The 21,422-nt window shown below is 48.6% G+C and overlaps 1 protein-coding gene across 5 annotated transcripts in view; it reads left to right on the plus strand.

The window, feature by feature from the left end:
- Positions 1–21,422, plus strand: part of itpr2 (inositol 1,4,5-trisphosphate receptor, type 2) — a 90,033-nt gene that overhangs the window by 29,354 nt on the left and 39,257 nt on the right. For 2 of the 5 annotated variants that reach the window (XM_076265971.1, XM_076265994.1), the window contains 6 exons: positions 683–874; positions 1,280–1,400; positions 1,912–2,093; positions 2,950–3,092; positions 3,752–3,893; positions 19,636–19,759. In XM_076265971.1, the coding sequence (XP_076122086.1) occupies positions 683–874; positions 1,280–1,400; positions 1,912–2,093; positions 2,950–3,092; positions 3,752–3,893; positions 19,636–19,759 (904 nt within the window). The remainder of the gene's footprint in view (positions 1–682; positions 875–1,279; positions 1,401–1,911; positions 2,094–2,949; positions 3,093–3,751; positions 3,894–19,635; positions 19,760–21,422) is intronic. The other 3 variants (XM_076265980.1, XM_076265987.1, XM_076266003.1) reach the window with 3 other exon arrangements.

Genomic DNA, 21,422 nt, shown 5'->3' on the forward strand with positions numbered 1-21,422 from the left:
TTACATGTATACATGTTTTTTAATTTTATTTCATACTGACTGACATGAACCAAGGAGTAAAAATTATCATCTACAATCGCAAGAGGGCGCTCACACACAGGGCTTGTGGAATGCAGAGCCGTATATAGAGATATTTTAAAATGCGCATCTTTTTTCTCTCGCTCTCGGGCGTAGCCTTCCGAGCATTTGCTCTGCTGCCGGCTTGTGCCTCTACTTCGCTCAAAATGCTTGATTGCATCAGCATCAGCGTTCAGTGAATCTTTTGTAAATTGCTTTACAATTGCTGTTGGGCCCTCCACGTTGGCCGCCTTCGTTATCGCCCGGCTTGCCTCAGCTTCGCCACCATTCACTCTTCTTCTTCATTAACATTTCCGGTAGAATTCTCAATCTTTTTGGCATCTATGTGTCCAGTTACATAGTCTCTGTCTGTCCTTGGTCTTGGATTTTGTGAAATAAATTTGTAAATAACTGCGACTTATAGTCCAGTGCGACTTTTATATATGTTTTCGCTCTTCATGACACATTTTTTGACTAATGTGACTTATACTCCGGAGAGACTTATAGTCCGCAAAATACGGTAGTGACTTTAGCATGTGTACTAGCATGTAGCATTGTGGCATTGGCATGGCTGCCCCCCCTGTCTGTTACATGGACGCCTCCCCTCCGTGTCTGCTCCCTGCAGTTTTGCAACAGCGCCACAAACTGGAAGCTAGCTGAAAACGGGCCTGCACATATCCTGTTACAGGTGTGCAACAGTACAACGGACCGCAAGCACGCTGACCCCACGCTGGAGAAGTACGTCACCGAGACCGTCATGGCCATCATCAAGGGCTTCTTCGGCTCCCAGTTCTACGTCAACAGTTCCAACCTGCAGGTGTGTGATTGGCTGAAGGGAGGGCGAGGGTGGGGCACAGGGACGTTAGCGCTACTCTACCTCCTTATATGGTTCTAATGTTTCAACTCTTCACTCAGTCCATTTCTGTGGTCCTTCTGTTTCCCATCTCTCTCCTTGAGCCTCTTGGGTTTGTGTTTAACTTGTTTATTTATTATGTTGTGTCTGTGCTGGAGGCTGGCATATATTAATGTTTCTCCTGATCTCTATAGGATATTTTTAAAAGAATTTGAATTAATGTAGTTGCTCTTTGAAAATACAACAATACAAAACAGATCCTGAAAATACAACCCGACCCTTCCTTTCTCCTTCATCCCTCGCTCCCTTGCTCCCATCTCCCTCCTTCTCTCCCTCTCTCCCTCCCTCTCTCCCTCTCTTTCCTCACAGACACACCAGCCCATCTTCATTCAGCTGCTACAGTCTGCCTTCAGGGTGTACAACTGCCCATGGCTCAACCCCGCCCAGAAAACCAACATTGAAGGCTGCATCAAGACCCTCGCTGACGTGGGTGCGTTCCATCCCGCTCAAACTCTCTCGTGCACACCGCCTCCAACTGCCTCTCTTCAACCAAACTTTCTGCATTAAGCCCCTTCATGTTACTTCAACTGGCCAAACTTTTTTGGCTGGAAAGGTGAAATCAAACATTTATGAGTGTTACTGCTGACCGACTGAAGCTGCACTGCTCTGTCCTATTACCTAATGATATAGGTGCACTATTTACACTTGACTAAGTAAGTAAGTACTATCCAAATGACAATGAATGGTGATGAATTAAATTAATATTTTAGAAGGGATAGTCTGAAGGTCTGTGTGACCGAAACGTAATGGACAGTGTGCGGGACTTCTTCAACAAGCATATTTTAGAAAAATTTGTTTGGAGTAGAGTAATGTCACGTGACTGAATAGTACCTGGTCATGACCCTCTCTATTCCTGAGGTCCAGATTCAGAAGTATAAAACCAGGTTCTCTTCTTTTGTCACTGATTTTGTCAATTGTAACACTTTTCCGTGTCTTCCCAGCCAAGAACCGTGCCATTGCCATCCCAGTGGACCTGGACAGTCAGGTGAACACGCTGTCCCTGAAGACCCACACCAACATGGTGCAGCGGGCCGCTAAAGACTGGAGGCTGTCTGCCCGCGCCCGGCCCCGCAAGGAGCCCCTTGGCTCGCCCGACTACAAGAGCATCATCGAGAAGCTACAGGTACTGTCATATCCCATGTACTACATGTGTGTAAACTGTGTAACAGGATTTTTATACAAATTTAAAAAATAATACTGTATTGACCGCACTTTATATCCCAAAAATGCATTTCTCATGGTTGCCGAATGAGGAAAGTATAGCCTTTATGTCCCTATGTATTGACCTCATAGATGACGAAATTTGGCAAAATCAAGGTATGAACCTCAGTTAATAAGCAGGATATTACAGTATGTGAGCAATAGCGCCACCTAGCTGTTGCAGACAGAACTGCCACACCACACCAGCAGTCATCACTGTCATATCGTTACAGCAGCTAACTCCGTGGCATCACTGCAGTCAACACAGCTGTGTCTCCCACCCTCACTCCTCTTTGTCACAGCAAATGACGCTGTGCAGCTTTGGCTATGGCTGGTCACCACCAGCGAGCTGCTAATTCCCTAGCACACCAGCAGTGAGCTACACTGCAGCTCGCGTCAGAGAGATCATAAGTGTAGCAGCGGTGGAGAATGCTACTGTCCTGCACAAGAGCTCTTTGCAGCACGGCAGCAGGGCTATGTGGGTCTGAGAAGCTCTCTGCAGTGTGTGTGTGTGTGTGTGTGTGGGTGAGTGTGTTTATAAGTGTGTGTGTGAGGCACTGTGTGCTGGAGTAATCTGAGTCCATGCCAGCAAATTGTATAGGAATGAATTTTAAACATACTGGTGGTACTCAATTATTAGTAGTCTATATTGCTGAATGTATGATATTGTTTGACTATTGAGGGCTGTCTCAACAGACTACAGAGTACTAATGTGGCATATGTGTCCATTTGTGTGTGTGTGTGTGTGTGTGTGTGTGTGTGTGTGGGTGCGCACTCAGGGGGTTGTGTCGTGTCTGGAAGAGCAGTTCAGTCCGAAGGTGCAGGCTGAGTTCTCGGTGCTGGTGGACGTGCTGCATCGTCCAGAGATGCTCTTCCCAGAGGCGGCCAGACTGCGCTGCGAGAGCGGAGCCTTCATGTCCAAGTGAGATGCCCCCCCACCTCCTGTACCCCCCCCACCCCCCCCCCCCCCCCACCCCTCCTCCTGTCTTCCCCCCACACACACATACACACAGAGTGTGACCCTGCATGTCGTCTGGGCAAAATGTTTCCCTCTCCGGGGAAAACGAATAATGTCTCCGGGGAAAACTAATAAACTGACTAATGTCCAGCACCGATGTCCTGAACACATGACACATGACATCCAAAATATATTTCAGATATTTTCTTGGTTTCCTATAAATAGACGATAATAGTCTCACGCTGGATATGATATTGTGTAACCTTATTGAAGGTTAGGGTGACCTCACTGATGTCACTTCAATTTAACACTCTCATGCACTTATTTTTTATCTTGAGTCTCTCGCCCTTTTCAAATGAGTCATGCCAAGCTTAGCAACATTTGGCCGTCTTGACCATATACAGTTTTACGATGACTGTTACATACTGTGTGCATAAATGGTGTGATTGAATGAAAAGGTAGAAGTTGTTTATGAACTGTTGATTGAAGTTGATTGTCTGTTCAGGCACACATTTTGTATTTGTTTGTTTTTATCTGTGTGTGTGTGTGTGTGTGTGTGTGTGTGTGTGTGTGTGTGTGTGTGTGTGTCTGACCTAACATCATGTCCTCCACTGCTCCACCAGGCTGATCAAGCACACCAAGAAGCTGATGGAGCAAGAGGAGAAGCTTTGCATCAAGATCTTGCAGACGCTGCGCGCCATGCTGGACAAGAGGGAGAGCATGGAGGAGTCTGTGAGTGCAGCCTCGCCTCCACTCACCTCTCCCGTACGTGCCTGTCCGTCTCTCTGTCTCTCTGTCTGTCTGTCTGTCTGTCTGTCTGTCTGTCTGTCTGTCTGTCTGTGTCTGCCCGCCTGTGTTGCATAACCTATTCTGAAAGCAGCGAGCGCGGCGACCGAGGCAGAGGCAGAGGCAGAGGCAGCCCCTCTGGGCGAGGTGGCGTGCCGTGCCTGTTGGATGCGGCGTCTCCTCTGTCTCTCTCTGTTGCAGCTCAAACGCTGCTGCTCCTGCGTGCCATCCTCGGCGACGGCGAGTCACGGAGGTCCAGCGGAATCCTGTTAAGTATTTAGATGGAGAAGTCTCGGATGACTCGTAGGGACGGGGTGGGGGGCAGGAAGCACCTGCAGAGTGTGATGTCACCCTGGCTTGAGCCTGTGTGTGTGTGTGTGTGTGTGTGTGTGTGTGTGTGTGTGTGTGTGTGTGTGTGTGTGTGTGTGTGTGTGTGTGTGTGTGTGTGTGTGTGTGTGTGTGGTTGCTGTACCCCAAGTGGCCACTAGCTGCTGCCTGACTTGCGTCACTGTGGTTAAGAGGTAGGGAGGGGGTGGCATGGTGAGGCTGGACTGAACCTGTTGACCTGTCTGCAGTCTGACACCAGGGTGAGCAGGTGACAGGCTACTGGTGTAGGTTTTTAGGGGAGGGGTATAGATGGAGGGGTGCACAACTTCTCCACCCCCATAAACACACCATAAGCCCAGTCTCAGGGAGAGAGAGAAAAAGAGAGAGAGAGAGACCCAGACGGTGAATCAGTATTCACCGGACCGCTCGCCTCCATTACATAAGCCACAGTCACATGAGGACACGGTGTGAGAGAGAAGAGGGGGATGAGAGAGAGAGAGAGCTGGAGAGAGAGCGAGAGCGAGCGGGAGAGAGAGAGAGGAGGAGGAGGCACCGAACAAACAAATCAATACTGCAGTGAGCTGAGTTCATCCTGGCTTTGTTCCATCCTGCTTGGAACCTGGACAGAGAGAGAGGGAGAGAGAGAGTGAGAGGGTGGGAAGGAGGGAGAGAGAAAGAGAGAGAGAGATAGGGAGGGAGAGAGAGAAGTGCAGACAAAGAACCAGGGGGAGAGGGAAGGTGAGAAACCCAGAGAGGGTGGAGAAAGAAGGGAGGAGACAGAAAGAAGGAATGAGCAGGCTGAAGTGAATGGAGAGAAAAAGCGAGGAGTGGAGAAATAAAGTTGAGAAAGTTTGGGGGAGAGGGGAAAAAAAGTCACCCCCGGACCAGACAGCCCCAGTGTTGTACCAGCACAGAAAAATGATGCCTCAACAGGCATGTATTATGCATCAGAGGTGCCATTACCGACATTTAAGCATCACAGCTCACACACACACACACACACACACACACACAGCTCGTCAACATCTGACTTTCTGCAGAGGTAGTTCAGTGAGCACTCTAAATGACTCTTCAATCCACCAGCTACAAACAGCCTAAATAACAGCAGTTAAAAGATTTAAGATCATCAGTGAAGACTTGTGAGTGTGTGTGCATGTGTGTTAGCGCGTGCACGTGCACATATGTTTGTTTGTTTGTTTATCTTCCTCTTTCTGTCTCACTCTCTCTCTCTCCTGTGTGTGTGTGTGCGTGCAAGCGTGCTCGCGTGTGTGTGTGTGTGTGTGTGTGCGTGCAAGCGTGCGTGTGTGTGTGTGTGTCTGTGTGCGTGTCTGTGTGCGTGTCTGTGTGCGTGTGTGTGTGCGTGTGTGTGTGCGTGTGTGTGCAAGTGTGTGTGTGTGTGTGTGTGTGTGCGTGTGCGTGTGTGTGTGTGTGCGTGTGCGTGCAAGCGTGCGTGTTGTGTGTGTGTGTGTGTGTGTGTGTGTGTGTGTGTGTGTGTGTTTATTCCGTCTCCTCTGCCGGGCGCTGTGTGCTGCTTGCCCTGTGAGGGGAGCTGCAGACTGAGGCAGACGTCTGCCACAGCGCCGCAGCCAGCCAGCAGAGCCGAGCAGAGGTTGGTGGCTCCCCCTGGGGCACTCAAGAGTGTGGGAGGGAGAGAGAGAGAGCGAGAGGGAGAGAGAGAGAGGGATGGAGAGAGGGAGGGAGGGAGGGAGCATGTGAGGAGCCATGTGAGCGAGGGAAAAAGCGTGGCGTGCCTGCGGAGCGAGGGATTGGCGGGGAGCAGCCTCTGCTGAGCGCATGAGGAGACGGCCGGGGGGGAGGGGGTGGTGCGGCGGCGCTTACGTAACGAGCCGCAGTGTCTGAGCCAGCCTCACGTGGCTCATCACGTTCTCTCCCTCTCCCTCTCTCACTCACACACACACACACACTCGTGCGCTCTGTCTCTCTAGCTCTCTCTTTCTCTCTCTCTCTCTGGCTGTCTTTATCAAACTCTCACACAAACATGTGCTTTATTTTATACTGCCCTTCTTTCTCTTTATTCTTTTTCTATCACTTTTGTTCTACTATTTCTTGACTTTGACTTTTAGTTTCACTCCTTCACTACTGTTTCTCTTTCTGTTTGTCTGTCTGTCTGTCCATCTCTCTCTCTCTCTCTCTCTCTCTCTCTCTCTCTCTCTCTGTCTGTCTGCCTGTATGTCTTCCTCACCACATGTTACCACTGAAAACGTCTTTCCCTGTTGTGTTACTTTGTCGCACCTTTTCTTTCTCTCCATCTCTCTCTCTCTCTCCCTCTCTATTTTCTCCCCCCTCTCCCCCTCCTCTCCTCCTCCTCTCCTCCTCCTGTCCTTTTCTCCCCGGTCGGGTTATCAGGGCCCCTGTGGAGAAATTCCGCGGTTGCCAGGCAGCGGCGGGCTGTGACTCATGCCTCCCGTGCTGTAATTGGCACGGGCAGCCTCCCCAGCACTGTCCAGCTACTGCCCAGCGCAACAGGTCAACACGGGGGGCTGGGGCCGCTTGGCCAGGGGCTGGGTTAGAGAGAGAGGCACACATTTGATTCGTATCTCCAGGGGTTTAATTGCTTATGGGGGGGGGGGGGTGGATTAGATATACCAGTGTAGGCAGAGAGCAAGCTAGGCTTCTGCAGGCTAAGGAAGCATTGGAGGAACTTTTGTGTGCTGGCTAGAGAAAGCTTTTATTTCGAAAATAAGATGTCATGTTGGTAAGGTGCTCAGTGTTGTGTAAGAGGGTTCAAATTTGTGAGACGGAACCAACAGAAATGCTTGGAATTGGACAAGGTGCACAGTAGTGCATTGGTCACTGCGGTTGGGCACAAATGGCAGGGATTGCGTTTGAATGGGCCTGCAACAGAGAGCTTTAAAGCGGTTAGGGTCTAGTAGTAGTGTACGCAGGGGTGAGCTTAATCCTGTTGAGTCTGTGAGAGAGGTTGAACGAGTTAGCTTGCTAGATGTGTTGGCTGTCTGAGCCGTGGCACCAGGGAACTCAACCTGGGAATCAAAAGTCAAGTAAGGACGTGTGTGTGTGTGTGTGTGTTTGGTGCCAACTCTGCTTAGAGGGTGACCTCCGGTAGCGCATAGGGCTGAGGAGGCTTCTCTGCATGTGATCTCACGTGTAGTCAGGTGTACGAAGGGTGCGGCCCAGGAAATGGTTAAACAGCACAGACAGGTGTGTGCCAGGATTCGGTGTCAGGCTTGTAGCTAGGGGCAGGTGCACTACTGCGTGTTTACTCGTGTGTGTGTGCGTGTGTGTGTGCGTGTGTGTGTGTGTGTGTGTGAGCTTGTGTGAAAGGCTGCTGGAATACTGCCACTACGGCTCAGTTTCCCTTGCTTACTAAAAGCAAGTCGGAGGGTTTGCAAACCGTGTCAGGCCTTTGTGGACACGCGGGCAGGCAAGCAAGCACAAATCTCTTCTTGGCCTCAGGGAAGGTCTGCTGCTGAAACCTCTGAAAACATGTTTTTGAAAAGTGTATGTTAAAATTGATTTAAACAAAATCGGAAAAAAAACCCACAGTCAGCAGTGTTGAAATTCCACTCAAGGTGCTGGAATGGCAGCATTAGAAATACACCCCCTCACACAATCCTCTCTCTCCCCAGCGTATCCTCCAACCATACGACAGCTTGACTAGGGCGTGTGTGTGTGTGTGTGTTTCTTTGTATATGTGTGTGTCCGCAATGTCTCAGAGCCAGGTCTTACCCTTCGCTTGAACTGTCTCACGTTTTCCTGGTGTGTGTGTGTTCTCTGTGTGTGTATGCGTGTGTATAAACAGACCTCTGCTGTTTGTTGACAAAAGAAAACCCTATTATGTAATGTAATGTTCTCCCTCCCTCTTTCCCTTCATCTCTCTCTCTCTTTCTTTCTTTCTCCCTCCCTCCCTCTCTCTCACTCCGCCAGCCAAGTTTCACACTCGTCGCTTCAGGCAAAGCAGCTTTACAGATTACCAGCCCCTCACCATTAAGCCTGTCCCACACATGCCGCCTTGCACACACACACACACGCCACCTTACACACACATGTACACTCATGCACACACATGTACACACATATGCTGACATACACATGCACATGTTCTCTGACACATACACACACACACACACAGACATACACACACAATCACATGTGATGTATAACACACTCATGGAAAAATAACATACCACTTTAGACATATTCTCTGTCTACACACACACAGACATACTCATTCACACACACAGATGCTCAATACTGTTTTTTCTAGCACACACAGTCTGGCACGTCATAGCTGCTCACTCATCATCCAGTACAAAGGGGAACACACATACAGTGTGTCCAAGAGCACATGGAACTCTCCAGCTCAACACATGAGCTCTGTACATGTACATACATACACACACACACACACACTCACTCAAAGTCATCATAGTGGAACTGATCCCGTCAACTCTTTGTTGACCTCTTAAAGTTTCCCACAGTTAGTGATGGTACCATGACTCAACCCCCCCACCAACACACACACACCCACACACACACATACACACGCACACTACACTCATGGCCTCTGACCCCCCCCCCCCCCCCCCCAAAACACACACACACACACACACACACACACACACACAGCCAGTCCAGACTATTCAGAGCTCCCAGACCAGCTTTTGCTTTTAATCCTTTCAAGGCCAGCTGCTTACAAGTCTTACCTGAATGCCCGCGAGTCATTCATACCGCCAGGTCATTACGCAACCGACTAAGGCACGGAGCGAGACCCACTGCACCCAGCACGCCGCTTTAGAATAGATGGACACGCAGCCTCTCCACAGCATCCCGCCTCCCTCCCCTTCCCAAGTAGAAATAGCTGCCTGTTAGCCTGTCTCTCATACCTGCTTTCCATATCATGGGCACTGCATTTGAGGAAAGCATTTGATGTCAGGCGTGTCTGTGTGTGTTTTGATGAGGATGTAAGCAAATGGGTTGGCCGAGGAGCAGAGGCTGATTAGGGAGAATGAGAAGGTGATGTGTGTTGCAGCTGGCGAGAGCGTCTGCCCCCTCCCCCATCCTCCCGACACGAGTCAGGTGTCCTCTGACTAGAGCGCTCGAGCCGTGTGGTCACCATGGCAATGCAAGGGCACATGTGGCGTGCGTGTGTGTGTGTGTGCACAAGAGAGAGAAAGCGTATGTGTGTGTGTGTGTGTGTGTGTGTGTGTGTGTGTGTGTGTGGGCACGTGTGTGTGCTTTCCTGCTGTGTGTGTGTGAGTGGCAGCACAGCCCCCTGAGGGCCCCTCTTGTCCTGCTGCCGTGCGGTGCTGTGGAGCCACAGGTGTGCACACCAGACCCAGCACATGGACTGGACATACTGCAGCTGTCCATAGACCATAGTCTATAGACCAAACCCCAGAGCCCCGGACCCAACCCTGCAGACCAGCCCTGCAGTGTGAAGCTGAACCCCTACGCATCATCTCCAATGTGCCACACTGATGACAGACCACTGCCGTCTTATTCCCTTTGCAGTTTAAGTGGAGCCCAAAACCTCTAACTGGTCTAAGCCCTGAATTTAAGAGCAACGTTGGTCATTTTGCAGTCGGAGCACAGTATCCCTCAGGAGACTCCCCAGTCCGAGCAGTCTCTCTCGCTCTCTCTCTCTCTCTCTCTCTCTCTCTCTGTCTCTCTGTCTTTCTCTCTGTCTTTCTCTCTCTCTCTCTTTCTATCTCTCTCTCTCTCTCTCTCTGTCTTTCTCTCTGTCTCTCTCTGTCTTTCTCTCTCTCTCTTTCTCTCTCTCTCTCTCTCTCTCTCTGTTTTTCTCTCTGTCTCTCTCTGTCTTTCTCTCTCTCTCTCTCTCTCTCTCTCTCTCTGTCTCTCTCTCTCTCTCTCTCTCTGAGGTTGAAACACAGGTTAGCGCTGTCATGCTGTAGAGCACAGCTACTGTAGTCTCTGTGCTCCTGCATTATTTAATTGCACTGAGGATGCAGTCAATCACACCTGACTGTGCATAAGCCATGGTGTAAATGTGTTTAAAGTTGTTTTTTTGTTTCTGTTTTCTGTGCAAATCTGCCATCTGGCCACAGTGTGTGTGTGCGTGTGTGTGTGTGTGTGTGTGTGTGTGTGTGTGTGTGTGTGTGTGCTTGTGTGTGAATGAGATGGTAGTTTTGTGTACTTTAGTGTATGCATTGTGCATGAGCAACAAAAGAACAAGACTAAGCGTGCAGAGACACATGCACACAGTCACACACACACACACACACACACACACACACACACACACACACACACACACACACACACACACACACACACACACACACACACACAGAGCGCAATAACGAGGTTAGTGAATCACATGTGCCACTTCCGGCATGACCCAGCAGGCAGTGGGCTCAGGCGTTTGCTGTGGGATTGCTGTGGGCCCGGAGGAAGCCTACAAAATGCCTGCTTGTGTGTTCAGGGCTGTTTGTCTTGGATGGATTCTGCCAGAAAATCAACAGGACCTGGGATTGCTCTCACGCGCCACATGCTAATTTGTTTTTCTTTTCTTTTTTTTCCCCTCTTTTCGCCTGGCCATGGGGTGAGGAGGGGGGCGATGAGGTTTACAAGCCGGAGCCAATAAGCTGCAGTCAGGCCACTGGGCTGGGCTGGTGTTTATCGGAATTCTGACAGAGCCTTCCAGAAAGTTTCCTCCAGTGAAAAAGTCAACTGACTGTTGACTGTGTCTGTCAAGATTGAGAAAGGAGAAATAAGAGTGGAATGGAGAGAGTATGGTCTCCATGTGGAGAAATGGAGAGAGACAGCTGTAAGGGAAGAATGAGAGGGAGGTAGAGAGATTGATTAAAATGGACATGGTAATTGGAATGGTGCGTGTTGGGGAAAGGGAGTTGTTGTGAAATGAATCACTCTGTGCAGGCTATGTTTCATATTTCTGCAAGCTCTTCGGTGTACCCCATGTGTCCTCTTGGTGTCCTCCACAGATGACACACACACACACACACACACACACACAAAGACAGAGAGTGTGAGAAACAGACACACACATGAGATTCAGCTTGAAGTGTCCTCCGCCGTCATTAAAAACTACTACCTCAAAGAGCAGCAGGTGGTCTGTGAGGAGCACAATGCGAGGAGCTATTTGTGGTAAATGGGCAAAGCGAGGAGAGAATGGCGAGCAGTGAGAGGCAGGGTGTTATGCACCCCTCTCCAGCACCACGGGCCTGCTTTCACACACACTCCCACTCCACGCTCCGTCTCCCCCCTCACTCTTGGCCATGTGTGTTCTACACGGCTGCTGGACCAAGCAGGCTTGAAGGACTACCACTGCTCTCAGAGAACAAGAGGAGAGCAAGACTGGGTGGGAGTCACTGTGTACAAAACATCCTGTATATTTGCTTGCACTCGGACTTGGACATCTCAAAGCTCTTGGATTATTTTTGTCCGTAAGACACATTTGCTGTGTTGAGAACAAAAAAGCAGCTGTTGTTACTGAGGTGGCTGAGGTGGTGCTGATGGGGCTCGTGGAGCAACCTGTTATGAACACAGCCACTGACATGGCTTCCCCAGAGGCTGTGGAGGCTGATGGCGGGCTGACCGCAGCGCTCATAAGGCCCTCATGTACTGTGAAACATACTCATACTGTGGAACGTTCCAGATATCAGCGCACATAGGCCCTCGTGTACTGTGAAACATACTCATACTGTGGAACATTCCAGATCTCAGCGCACATAGGCCCTCGTGTACTGTGAAACATACTCATACTGTGGAACGTTCCAGATCTCAGCGCACATAGGCCCTCGTGTACTGTGAAACATACTCATACTGTGGAACGTTCCAAATCTCAGCGCACATGACTCTCAAGCTGAAGTAGGTCTGCGGCCATTGGCCTGAGGGTGCAAGACAAACAGCATTACCACACTGTGAAGTCCAAAACATGACAGGAACAGGGACACAGTGCAACAGTAGAGGTTATTTAGCTGGTGAAAATCTGTCACGTGATTGAAGATTGGTGGACAACCATTGTAACTTCCGTCACACGGTCTAGACGTTCTTTCAATTGAAAGGGCAGCAAACCGTTTCCGATCAAGGCAGAAGTTATCCTCATTTCCTTATTTCCACCAGCTTCTGTCTGGTGTGTGGGAGGCAGAGATTCCTGACGGTGTAGACTCTGTTTCACTTTTCTTCTGTTGCCATAGGCTTGCTGTCATGGATGTGACACCTAACATTCACTAGAGTTACCTGAAATGACATTCACCGTTAACGGCTCTGGGCTGCACAAATGAAACCGACCAGAGTTTAGTCAGAGTGAAGGAAGCCGTGCGTGAAGGTGAGAGACCTCGAGTATCGAGTTTGGACCAGAAGAAGCATTCAGGAGACGGACAATGAGACCGTAGAAGACTGAGGGAGAGGACATGACCGTAGAGGGGGGGGCAGTAAGAGAATGGAGCAGCAGACAGTAGCACAGAGCCATGACTGAGGCAGGAAGTGGGCACTGATCGCTCGTGTGTGTGTGTGTGTCCGTGAGCATGCATGCGTGCGAGCGCTGACTGTTACATAAGCTGCACCCGTCAGCATAGAACCTGTGGCGCTTCGCGTCGCAATGGCGCTTGTGCTCACACGCCAAGATGAGGTCACCGGAGGAATCGATCCCCCATCACACACCCCCGCCCTCTCTGTCTCTTTTGTAAACCATCATAGCCTGAGGGCAAAAGCACACACATCTTAAAACATCTATCAAACATCAGAACCTGCTACCGCTGAATGGAAATTTGACCCTGCTATGTTTACCGTGAACCTGTGTGCTCTAAGGATTCTGGTCTATTCGCTCATCACTGCAGTGAGGTTCACTTTGTTCACTTTGTTCACCATGGGCACACTGCGAGAGAAACGCTGCCTCTCCTCATAAGGCCTGTTCCAAGTGGAGCTTGTTTGCCACCGGCTATTTTAAGTGACCACAGCAGACCTTCTTGAGCAGCTGATGATCACTCTGAAGCGTGCGGTCGTGTCCGTGCTTATGACCAGTTAGGTAGTGGTCATGGGTGAGAGACTGGTACACGCATGATGATCATGTAAATCAGCGTTTCTCAAACTGTGGGTCGCGACCCACTACTGGGTCGCGGAGACATGCCAGGTGGGGCGCAGAACTGACGTGAAAAACAGGAGTTTTTTTTATTTTATTTTTTTATCTGTAGCCTGGGCCCAGGTAGCACCCGATGCGCAATGGACGCACTGTGTTATTCACAGGGAAGCACTCGTGTCAAGGCAGCTTAGTTAGTCCCGACCTACATGAGATTTTGAACGAGGTTGTGAGAGTGGTGAATTTCATCAAAACCCGGCCCTTAAAAGCACGTCTATTCTCCGCACTTTGCGAAGGCTGACCAAAAGGCTGTACTGTTTCACAGCGAGGCAAGGTGGCTTTCCCGAGGTAAAGTGCTGTCGTGCGTGTTTGAGCTCCGAGTCGCCTCTTCTTGGAGAAAGAGCGCATGTTTGAATCTGCAAGCACGTTCAGTAATGAACATTTCTTGACGAAGCTGGCCTATCTTAGCGATATATTTGATATATCTTAGCGATACATTTGAGTTAAATGTCCAGTTACAAGGCAAAGACAAGCACCTACCTCACCTAGCAAATAAGATTACTGCATTCACCAAAAAACCTTGAGTATGGGACAGGCGCCTCGATCGCGACAGTATTATGCCTTTGAGACAGTAGGCCTACATCACATCCCTGCAAAGTTTATTTCAAAAATATTTCCCAACCAGCAGTGCTCAGTATGACTGGATTATGGATCCATTTAATGCAGCATGTTGGTATTTCATTGAATATATTGTACAATGCTGTAAAATGGCCTATGCTTCCTAATATGTTGCTGGAAAACAGAAATATGTGTGTTATGTATTTATTTATTTATTTATTATTATATCTGCAGCACCAGCTGATTTTAACTCTGTTGAAGAGGATATATTTAGAACTTGTCATTATTTCAATAAATTTGACAATTTTAAGCTTGACTTACCACTTTCTTAGAGCGATGAGGGACAGGTGGGGCTCGAGAATGCCCCCTTGATCAAAGTGGGGAATGAAAGAAAAAGTTTGAGAACCACTGATCTAGTTTGTTAACTACCACAGTCACGAGTTGGGTCGCGATAGTCTGTCATTTTTAGAAAAAAAGTTTGAGAAACACTGATGTAAATGTATTCTACAACACTTCTTACATGAATACTGAGTATTGACAGCGCAGGATCATGCAGTTCATCCATGTGGTTTTATTACGCTCCACACGTGTGCTATGTAGGGGATGGTGTATTGTCCATCGGCCAATATCAGAAAATAAGTCCTGACATGTAGGCCGAAGAGAATTGCTGGTCTTGCTTCACCCCTAAGGGGCCGGTGATGAAGAGACCGGTGGACAAGACGACATCCTGCTTGGTATACGGCTACATGACAAAACGAGAAAAGTAACTTCACATAATATGTCTTTTACAATTATTTTTGTAAAATAGTCTGTCACACAGATAGAACTTGAAAGCAACATATTACCTGCTGATTTTTAATGAAGTTTCAGTGTGATACTGTAAGTGAACGGATGTTGCGGAACGTGAATCAGAAGCACAGAACTGGTTGTCCTTAGCAGTGGTCATTCATTTTAGACTGCTATCATATGTCCGACGTCGGAATATTGGGCCCATTCAAAGTCAGTGGAACATTCTGCAGCTTTCTGAGGAGCCATATGATTAAGTATACACTTGACACGCACCTCAAAGGGGTTGTGTGTCTCAGGTCTTTGTCTGCTCTAGTTCTTCTAATACAGAACTGATCTGTAGTGGCCTCTGTTTGGAGAACATCTTGCACAGTAGCTAAATAGCTCATTGTGTGGATTTCTGACTGCTGATACTGTACTCCATGTTTTTTTCTTCTCAAAAAAAGTTAGACAGAAGTAAAAGTTGGAACTGGGAGGGTTTGTTTTTTGTTTTTTGGTGGGGGGGGGGGGGGTGGGTCTGCAATTGTCTGACATGTGACCTGGGTCCTCAGGGCGAGAGTGTTGTTCCCCTCCAGGCTCCCAGACAGAGTGCGGCTGGGGTGCCCAGGCAGCGCGGCCAGACGGAGCAGAGGGGGCCTCGGGGCTCAGTGTTGGGGGTGGAGGTGCTGTTTGGGCGGGATGGTGGTGGTGGTGCGTGTCTGCGATGGAGTCTCGGACAGCCCAGCCGCAGTGTGTCGTGCCTGTGCACATTTTAAACAGGGGCCGCTGCCTGCCTGCCTGTCTGTGCTAGTGGGCTGCCTGCCTCCCGCATCTTCCTCCCTGTTTTCTCATTCTCTCTTTCCCTCTTTCTCTCTCTCTCTCTCTTTCTCTCTACCTCTCCGTCCTTACATCACCTGAGTGGATATTTTTTTCTCTTTTTTTTGCACTGCACCAGACAGATGAGTCAGGCTGCCAATGCCACCCCTCTCTCTCTTTCTCTCTCTCTCTCTGTCTCCTTCTCTCTCTCTGTCTCTCTGTCTCAATCTCTCTCTCTCACTGTCTTTCTTTACCATGCCTGAAATGCATTGCAGAAGTGTGTGTGGCAGACTGTGACTTAGCAGCCTAGAGAGACAGGGACTGAGAGCTGCCAGAGAAACAGCCCCCTAGACTGATTTGACTGACTGAGTCTGTGTGTGTGTGTGTGTGTGTGTGTGTGTGTGTGTGTGTGTGTGTGTGTGTGTGTGTGTGTGTGTGTGTGTGTGTGTGTGTGTGTGTGTGTGTGTGTGTGTGTGTGTGTGTGTGTGTGTGTGTGTGTGTCCGTCCGTCCCAGAGGCTTTGTGTGCACACGTGTCTGGATGCATGTATCTGTGTTTGGGTTTTGTGTGTGTGTTCTGTTGTTGTGCTCTGTTGTTAAATAAGGGGAAAGTCAACACTTTTGGTAGTCAACTCAATCAGCAGTCTTGAGTAGCCTGGAGACACTTGTCAAAAAAACTTTTTGTAAAAAGATTTGAGAAATCCAATACTTTCATATTGTTGTTCTGTGCGTGCCTACTGTGTGTGTGTGCGTGTGTGTGCGCACTAGATGATTGGATGGGAGTGATGGAGGAGTGTTAGGTCTGAGATGGGAGTTAATTGGCTGACGACTCACCTGCTGTGTGTGTGTGTTTTGGTGTGTGTGTGTGTCAGAGAGAGAAAGAGAGAGAGTCTGGGCCTCTGGGCACAGCCAGACACTGCAGGCAGACGGGCGTCTGCACTGACTGCTGATGAAGTGTTTACTGAGAAAGCGGGAACATCAGCTGCACGTGCTCCTCAGAGAGAGAGAGAGAGAGAGAGAGAGAAGGAAGGGAGGGAGGGAGAGAGAAAGGGAGGGAGAGAGAGAGACAGTGCAAGAGAGATAGAGGCTGTTGTTGTTTCAGTCTTGTAGTTGAGCAAGCTGCTTTAGCAGTTTGTTTTTCCCCTCAGTTTGTGTCAGGCTTGCCAGGCTCATGTGCTTTTGCGGTTTTCCATGGACACTGTGTTTGTGTGTTGTGTTGTGTTGTGTTGTGTTGTGTTGTGTTGTGTTGTGTTGTGTTGTGTTGTGTTGTGTTGTGTTGTGTTGTGTTGTGTTGTGTTGTGTTGTGTTGTGTTGTGTTGTGTGTGTCTGTGTCTGTGTCTGTGTCTGTGTCTGTGTCTGTGTCTGTGTCTGTGTCTGTGTCTGTGTCTGTGTCTGTGTCTGTGTCTGTGTGTGTGTGTGTGTGTGTGTGTGTGTGTGTGTACTGCTGAGATCGGGTGATATGAAGCCTATGAAGTGCATATGAAGACATATAATAGGGTCATAAAGAAAGAGTGTGAGCCCAGAAGAACTGAAAAAGGAAGAGTGTGTGTGTGTGTGTGTGTGTCTGTGTGTGTGTGTGCTGTCATGCCCACACAGGAGAAGAGTGAGTGTGTGTGTGTGCTGTCATGCCCACACAGGAGAAGGTCGAGCGCCTGTCTCGCCTTAGTCTCCGTCCACCATGGCAGTTGCCATAGCAACGAGCAGACAATCCCCCTCCGCCCGCTGCTGGTCTGAGGGGACAGTGAGGGGGCTGCATCCCTCCACAGGCACTTACACAACAGCACACTGAGGAGGGGGCCCACGCCACACACACACACACACGGACACACACACACACACACACACACACACACACACACAGAGGCACTCACATATGGACACATGGATATATACACACACACACACAAACATCTACCCATGGACACACGGACACTCACCCACAGACACACGCACACACACACATGGATTCACAGATACACACATGCATGAGAGAGAAAGAGGGGGGGATGCACTAAAGTTGGAGTGAAGATGAGAACACTTGGCGAGAGAGAGCGAGAGAGAGAGGAAGGAAGAGTGAGGGAGTGGGAGCAGCAGAAAGAAGTGATGGAGAGAAGTATGGAGAGTAAACGAGAGACGGGGAGTGGGAGAGGGAGAGAAAGGGCAGAGAGAGAAAAAGAGAGGGAGAGTAGGAGGAGGAGGGAAGCTGCTGGCTGGACGTGCTTTATGTTTCAGCAGCCAGCCACACATTATGCAATCAGGAGGGGGTGAGAGAAACCTGTTAACTTCAGTGCATCTCAAGACTACACACTGCAACTCTCCCCTGAGCCCCAAACTACAGTGTGTGTGTGTGTGTGTGTGTGTCTTTGTATCTGTGCTACCCTGTTCCCTCTCCCTCTGCCTGTCTTCCCTCGTGATCTCCAGGTGTTATGTAACTCACTCTCCCTCTCTCACTCACGCACACATAAACACACACACACACACACACGTTTGTGCTCTCTGAGGGGGAGCTGTTTTGATGGCAGCCGTCTGGTTCCTACCTCCAGCTTTGATTCTTTCCTTCCCTCCTCCTAAAGGCTTTGCTGTTCTCTCCGAATAATTGGAGCAATTAAACCAGTTTATGCCGCTTATGTAAAAACTCCCCCATGTGAATATACTTATCAACTGACACACTTTAAAAAAAGACAGCCACTCTCTGCCACAGCTTTTGGGCTCTGCAGAGAAACCCACTGCACTGGATGCAGTTATTACATTATCACTTTTTATAAGGCTGCAGAAGAGATTGTGTGTGTGTGTTTGTGTGTTTGTGTAGGTGTGATTATGTGTGAGTGTGAGTGTGTGTGAGCGTGTGCGAGTGCGAATGCGTGTGCGTGTGCGTGTGCGTGTGCGCGTGCGCGTGCGCGTGCGCGCGCGTGCGTGTGCGTGTGTGTGTGTGTGTGTGTGTGTGTGTGTGTGTGTGTGTGTGTTCATGTAGAGTACAAGTAGTAAGGGTGTTATACTTTTGTCTGCAACTGATTCAATGAAGGCCAGCAGTGTCACTTCCCTGACTTAAAGAAGCACAATGTCAATTTCCGTACAATAATAATTTCAGTGTCAATACAACACTGGGGTTTTCTTTACTGGTACATGTATGTTGGTATCATCTTTAAATGGATAATGATTGTGTATGGTGTTGAGGAGGACAGATGTGCATGCCTGTCATTCTCACTGCTGGCTGACTTGTGCACTTTGTGACTCCGTGGTCCAGGATGGAACACCCATGAAAATGTGAAATGAATGCTGTGATACTTTTCCTACATCATTAGTTATGACGGCAAAAGGTGCCAGTTCGTAAACTTTTATCAGTGTGAACTGGGCTGTTGCCAGTGTTGTTTTGGGGTATTTTTTTATCTTACTGGTTTCAAACAAAATGACATGCTGCTTTAATTTGTGTGTGTGTGTGTGTGTGTGTGTGTGTGTGTGTGTGTGTGTGTGTGTGTGTGTGTGTGTGTGTGTGTGTGTGTGTGTGTGTGTGTGTGTGTGTGTGTGTGTGTGTGTGTGTGTGTGTGTGTGTGTGTGTGTGTGTGTGTGTGTGTGTGTGTGTGTGTGTGTGTGTGTGTGTGTGTGTGGACTGCCAAACTTAAGAAACCAGCTAACTACTGCCGTTAACAGGGAAAGCACCCATTGTTTTTTAGCCTGCCTGCTAGAATGCCTGCCTCCCTTGTTTATGTTATAGATTCAAGTCCATTCTTGGTTCTTACAACCATATTGATCCTCTCACACTGGAGCTCAGAACTGCTGTGTTGACCCAGAGTGAGAATGATCAGTACTGTACTCACTATATTATATATATATATTATATATATAGTTCTGTTGGCTCTCATTACACTCCACGCTATGCTAAAACCCTGCAACTGTGTCCTCCATGTTTGACACAAATCCTGCCATGTGTTTTCTTGAGTAGCTCCGAGAGAAAAGGAAATTGGGGGGGGGGGGGGCGATGTAGACTAGCTTGCTTTAATTTGTTGCTTCGGGCTGTTCGTCGTCTCTCTTGAAGCTCAGACTCAGTGCTGCAGCCTGGCTGGTCCCTTCAGGCTCGCTATTTCTGGGTTAGTGGAGCCCGTGTCGGCTGGCAGAGGGTAAAGGCCATCCCCAAATCTTCTTCTGCTCTCCTCCCTCAGGGCACCGTGCTGAGGCGGATCCTCCTGACCCGCTACTTTGGGAACCAGCGCCTCCCCTCCATGTCCGGGGCACATCCGGGTACATCCAGCACATCCGGGGCCTTCAGCAAGTCATCCTCTGGAGGTGAGAGAGAGAGAGCGAGACAGAGAGAGAGAGCGAGACAGAGAGAGTGTGAGAGAGAGAGAGACAGAGAGAGAGAGAGAGACAGACAGAGAGAGAGACAGACAGAGAGAGAGACAGAGAGAGAGAGACTGAAAAAGAAGAGATACTGATCGAAAGAGAGTAAGATCAGGTTATGGTTATGGTTATGGATTTAGCAGACACCTTTGTCCAAAGCGACACACAAATACAAAACAACATAATATTTCAAATTGAACAGGGAACAGATTAAAATGTTGGTCATATATAATAAGGAGAATAGTAATAATAAACAACAATATCAATTCAATCAATAGCCTAATAAAATAAGCAATGAAAATGAGGGGAAAAGCAATAATAAAACAATAATGTCCATTCAATCAATAATATAAAAACAATGACATGGTATGACTACATTAAGGATAATATCAATAATAAACAATAATGTCAAATTAATCAACAGCCTAATGAAAATAAAACAATATTATACAAACCATAACACATAAGAAGCCCTTAAACAACTAAGTACATGTTGAACAGGAATGTCAGGAAGGGTTCACTCTAAAAAATGTAGGGCAAATACTTTGATCTCAATCAGATGTAACACTCAGTCACTTTATTTGTGTAAGCACTTGGTGTTTGTCTCCATCATAAGTTAATGTGAGTCATGTGTGAGACTAATGCCTCTGGCAGCAGCAGTCTCTTTCGTTCTGCCTTCCCAGTGATTTCCCTGACTTAATGCATCTATTTGTTATATATGGCTTTTAACAGCTAAAAAGGCCCGGTGTGGGGCCAGCGAAAGAGGAATGGTAACAACAGCAGGAACTCTATTGATAGACTAAGTGTTCTGTCACTTTAGATTTTTGTCACTCTCTAATGTTCATGCACTGTAGAATGGTTCTATAGAAATTGATTCATCAAGCTTCATTAAATGCACTAGTAATAGTCCATTTATCACTGCAAGGCAATGAGACTGTGTGTTTGCATTAGTTGAAATGTCAGCCATGCAGACAGTGACTGGGACAGAGAGGCATCGATTCTGCCGTCTTGGGCATTCACCAGGGCCATTAAGAACGCGGCAAAGCAGAGAGGAACGGTCCAAATGGACCTGTGACTGAGTGACGCCAGTGGTGGCGCTGAAGAAGTCCAGAGTGATGACCGGTGTGGTCTCTGAGACTGTAACAGTACTGCTCTGGTACCAGACCCCCCTGCTAGAGGTGGTGGGAGATGTTCCCTCTCCTGCAGTGACGCTCCATGCCAGTAGACCTTGACTGTAACTGAGGCATGTAATCATCCCCTTCAGGAGCGCAGGAAGAGTAGAGACATGTGTGCAGGAGTTAGGGCCTCACCTGAAGGAGTGAGGAGAGTAGACCTCCAACAGCGGGGGGATTCTCGAGACGCCTCTCAGTCGTGTTGGTATGAGTCTCAGACTCCTGTTGATTCCTGTTGAGTTGTCTTGATTTAATAGTCTTGACTGCAACACTGGTCTTTGACAGGATCGCCACCCTCCTCTGTGCAGCAGGGCTCAATGTTAACTTTTAAAAGTGGTTGCCAGCTTGGCAACCAGGCATGAGGTTTTGGTTGCCAAAGCCAACCAAATCTGGTTGTCACTAGTAACAATTTGGTAGCCAAGGGCAACCGGGCAACC

The sequence above is a fragment of the Alosa pseudoharengus genome, unplaced genomic scaffold (assembly GCF_046254945.1).
Source record: "Alosa pseudoharengus isolate Yale_2024_CS ecotype anadromous, Long Island Sound unplaced genomic scaffold, YU_APseudo_1.1 YU_APseudo_1.1_scf_10, whole genome shotgun sequence".
Classification (NCBI taxonomy): Eukaryota; Metazoa; Chordata; class Actinopteri; order Clupeiformes; family Clupeidae; genus Alosa; species Alosa pseudoharengus.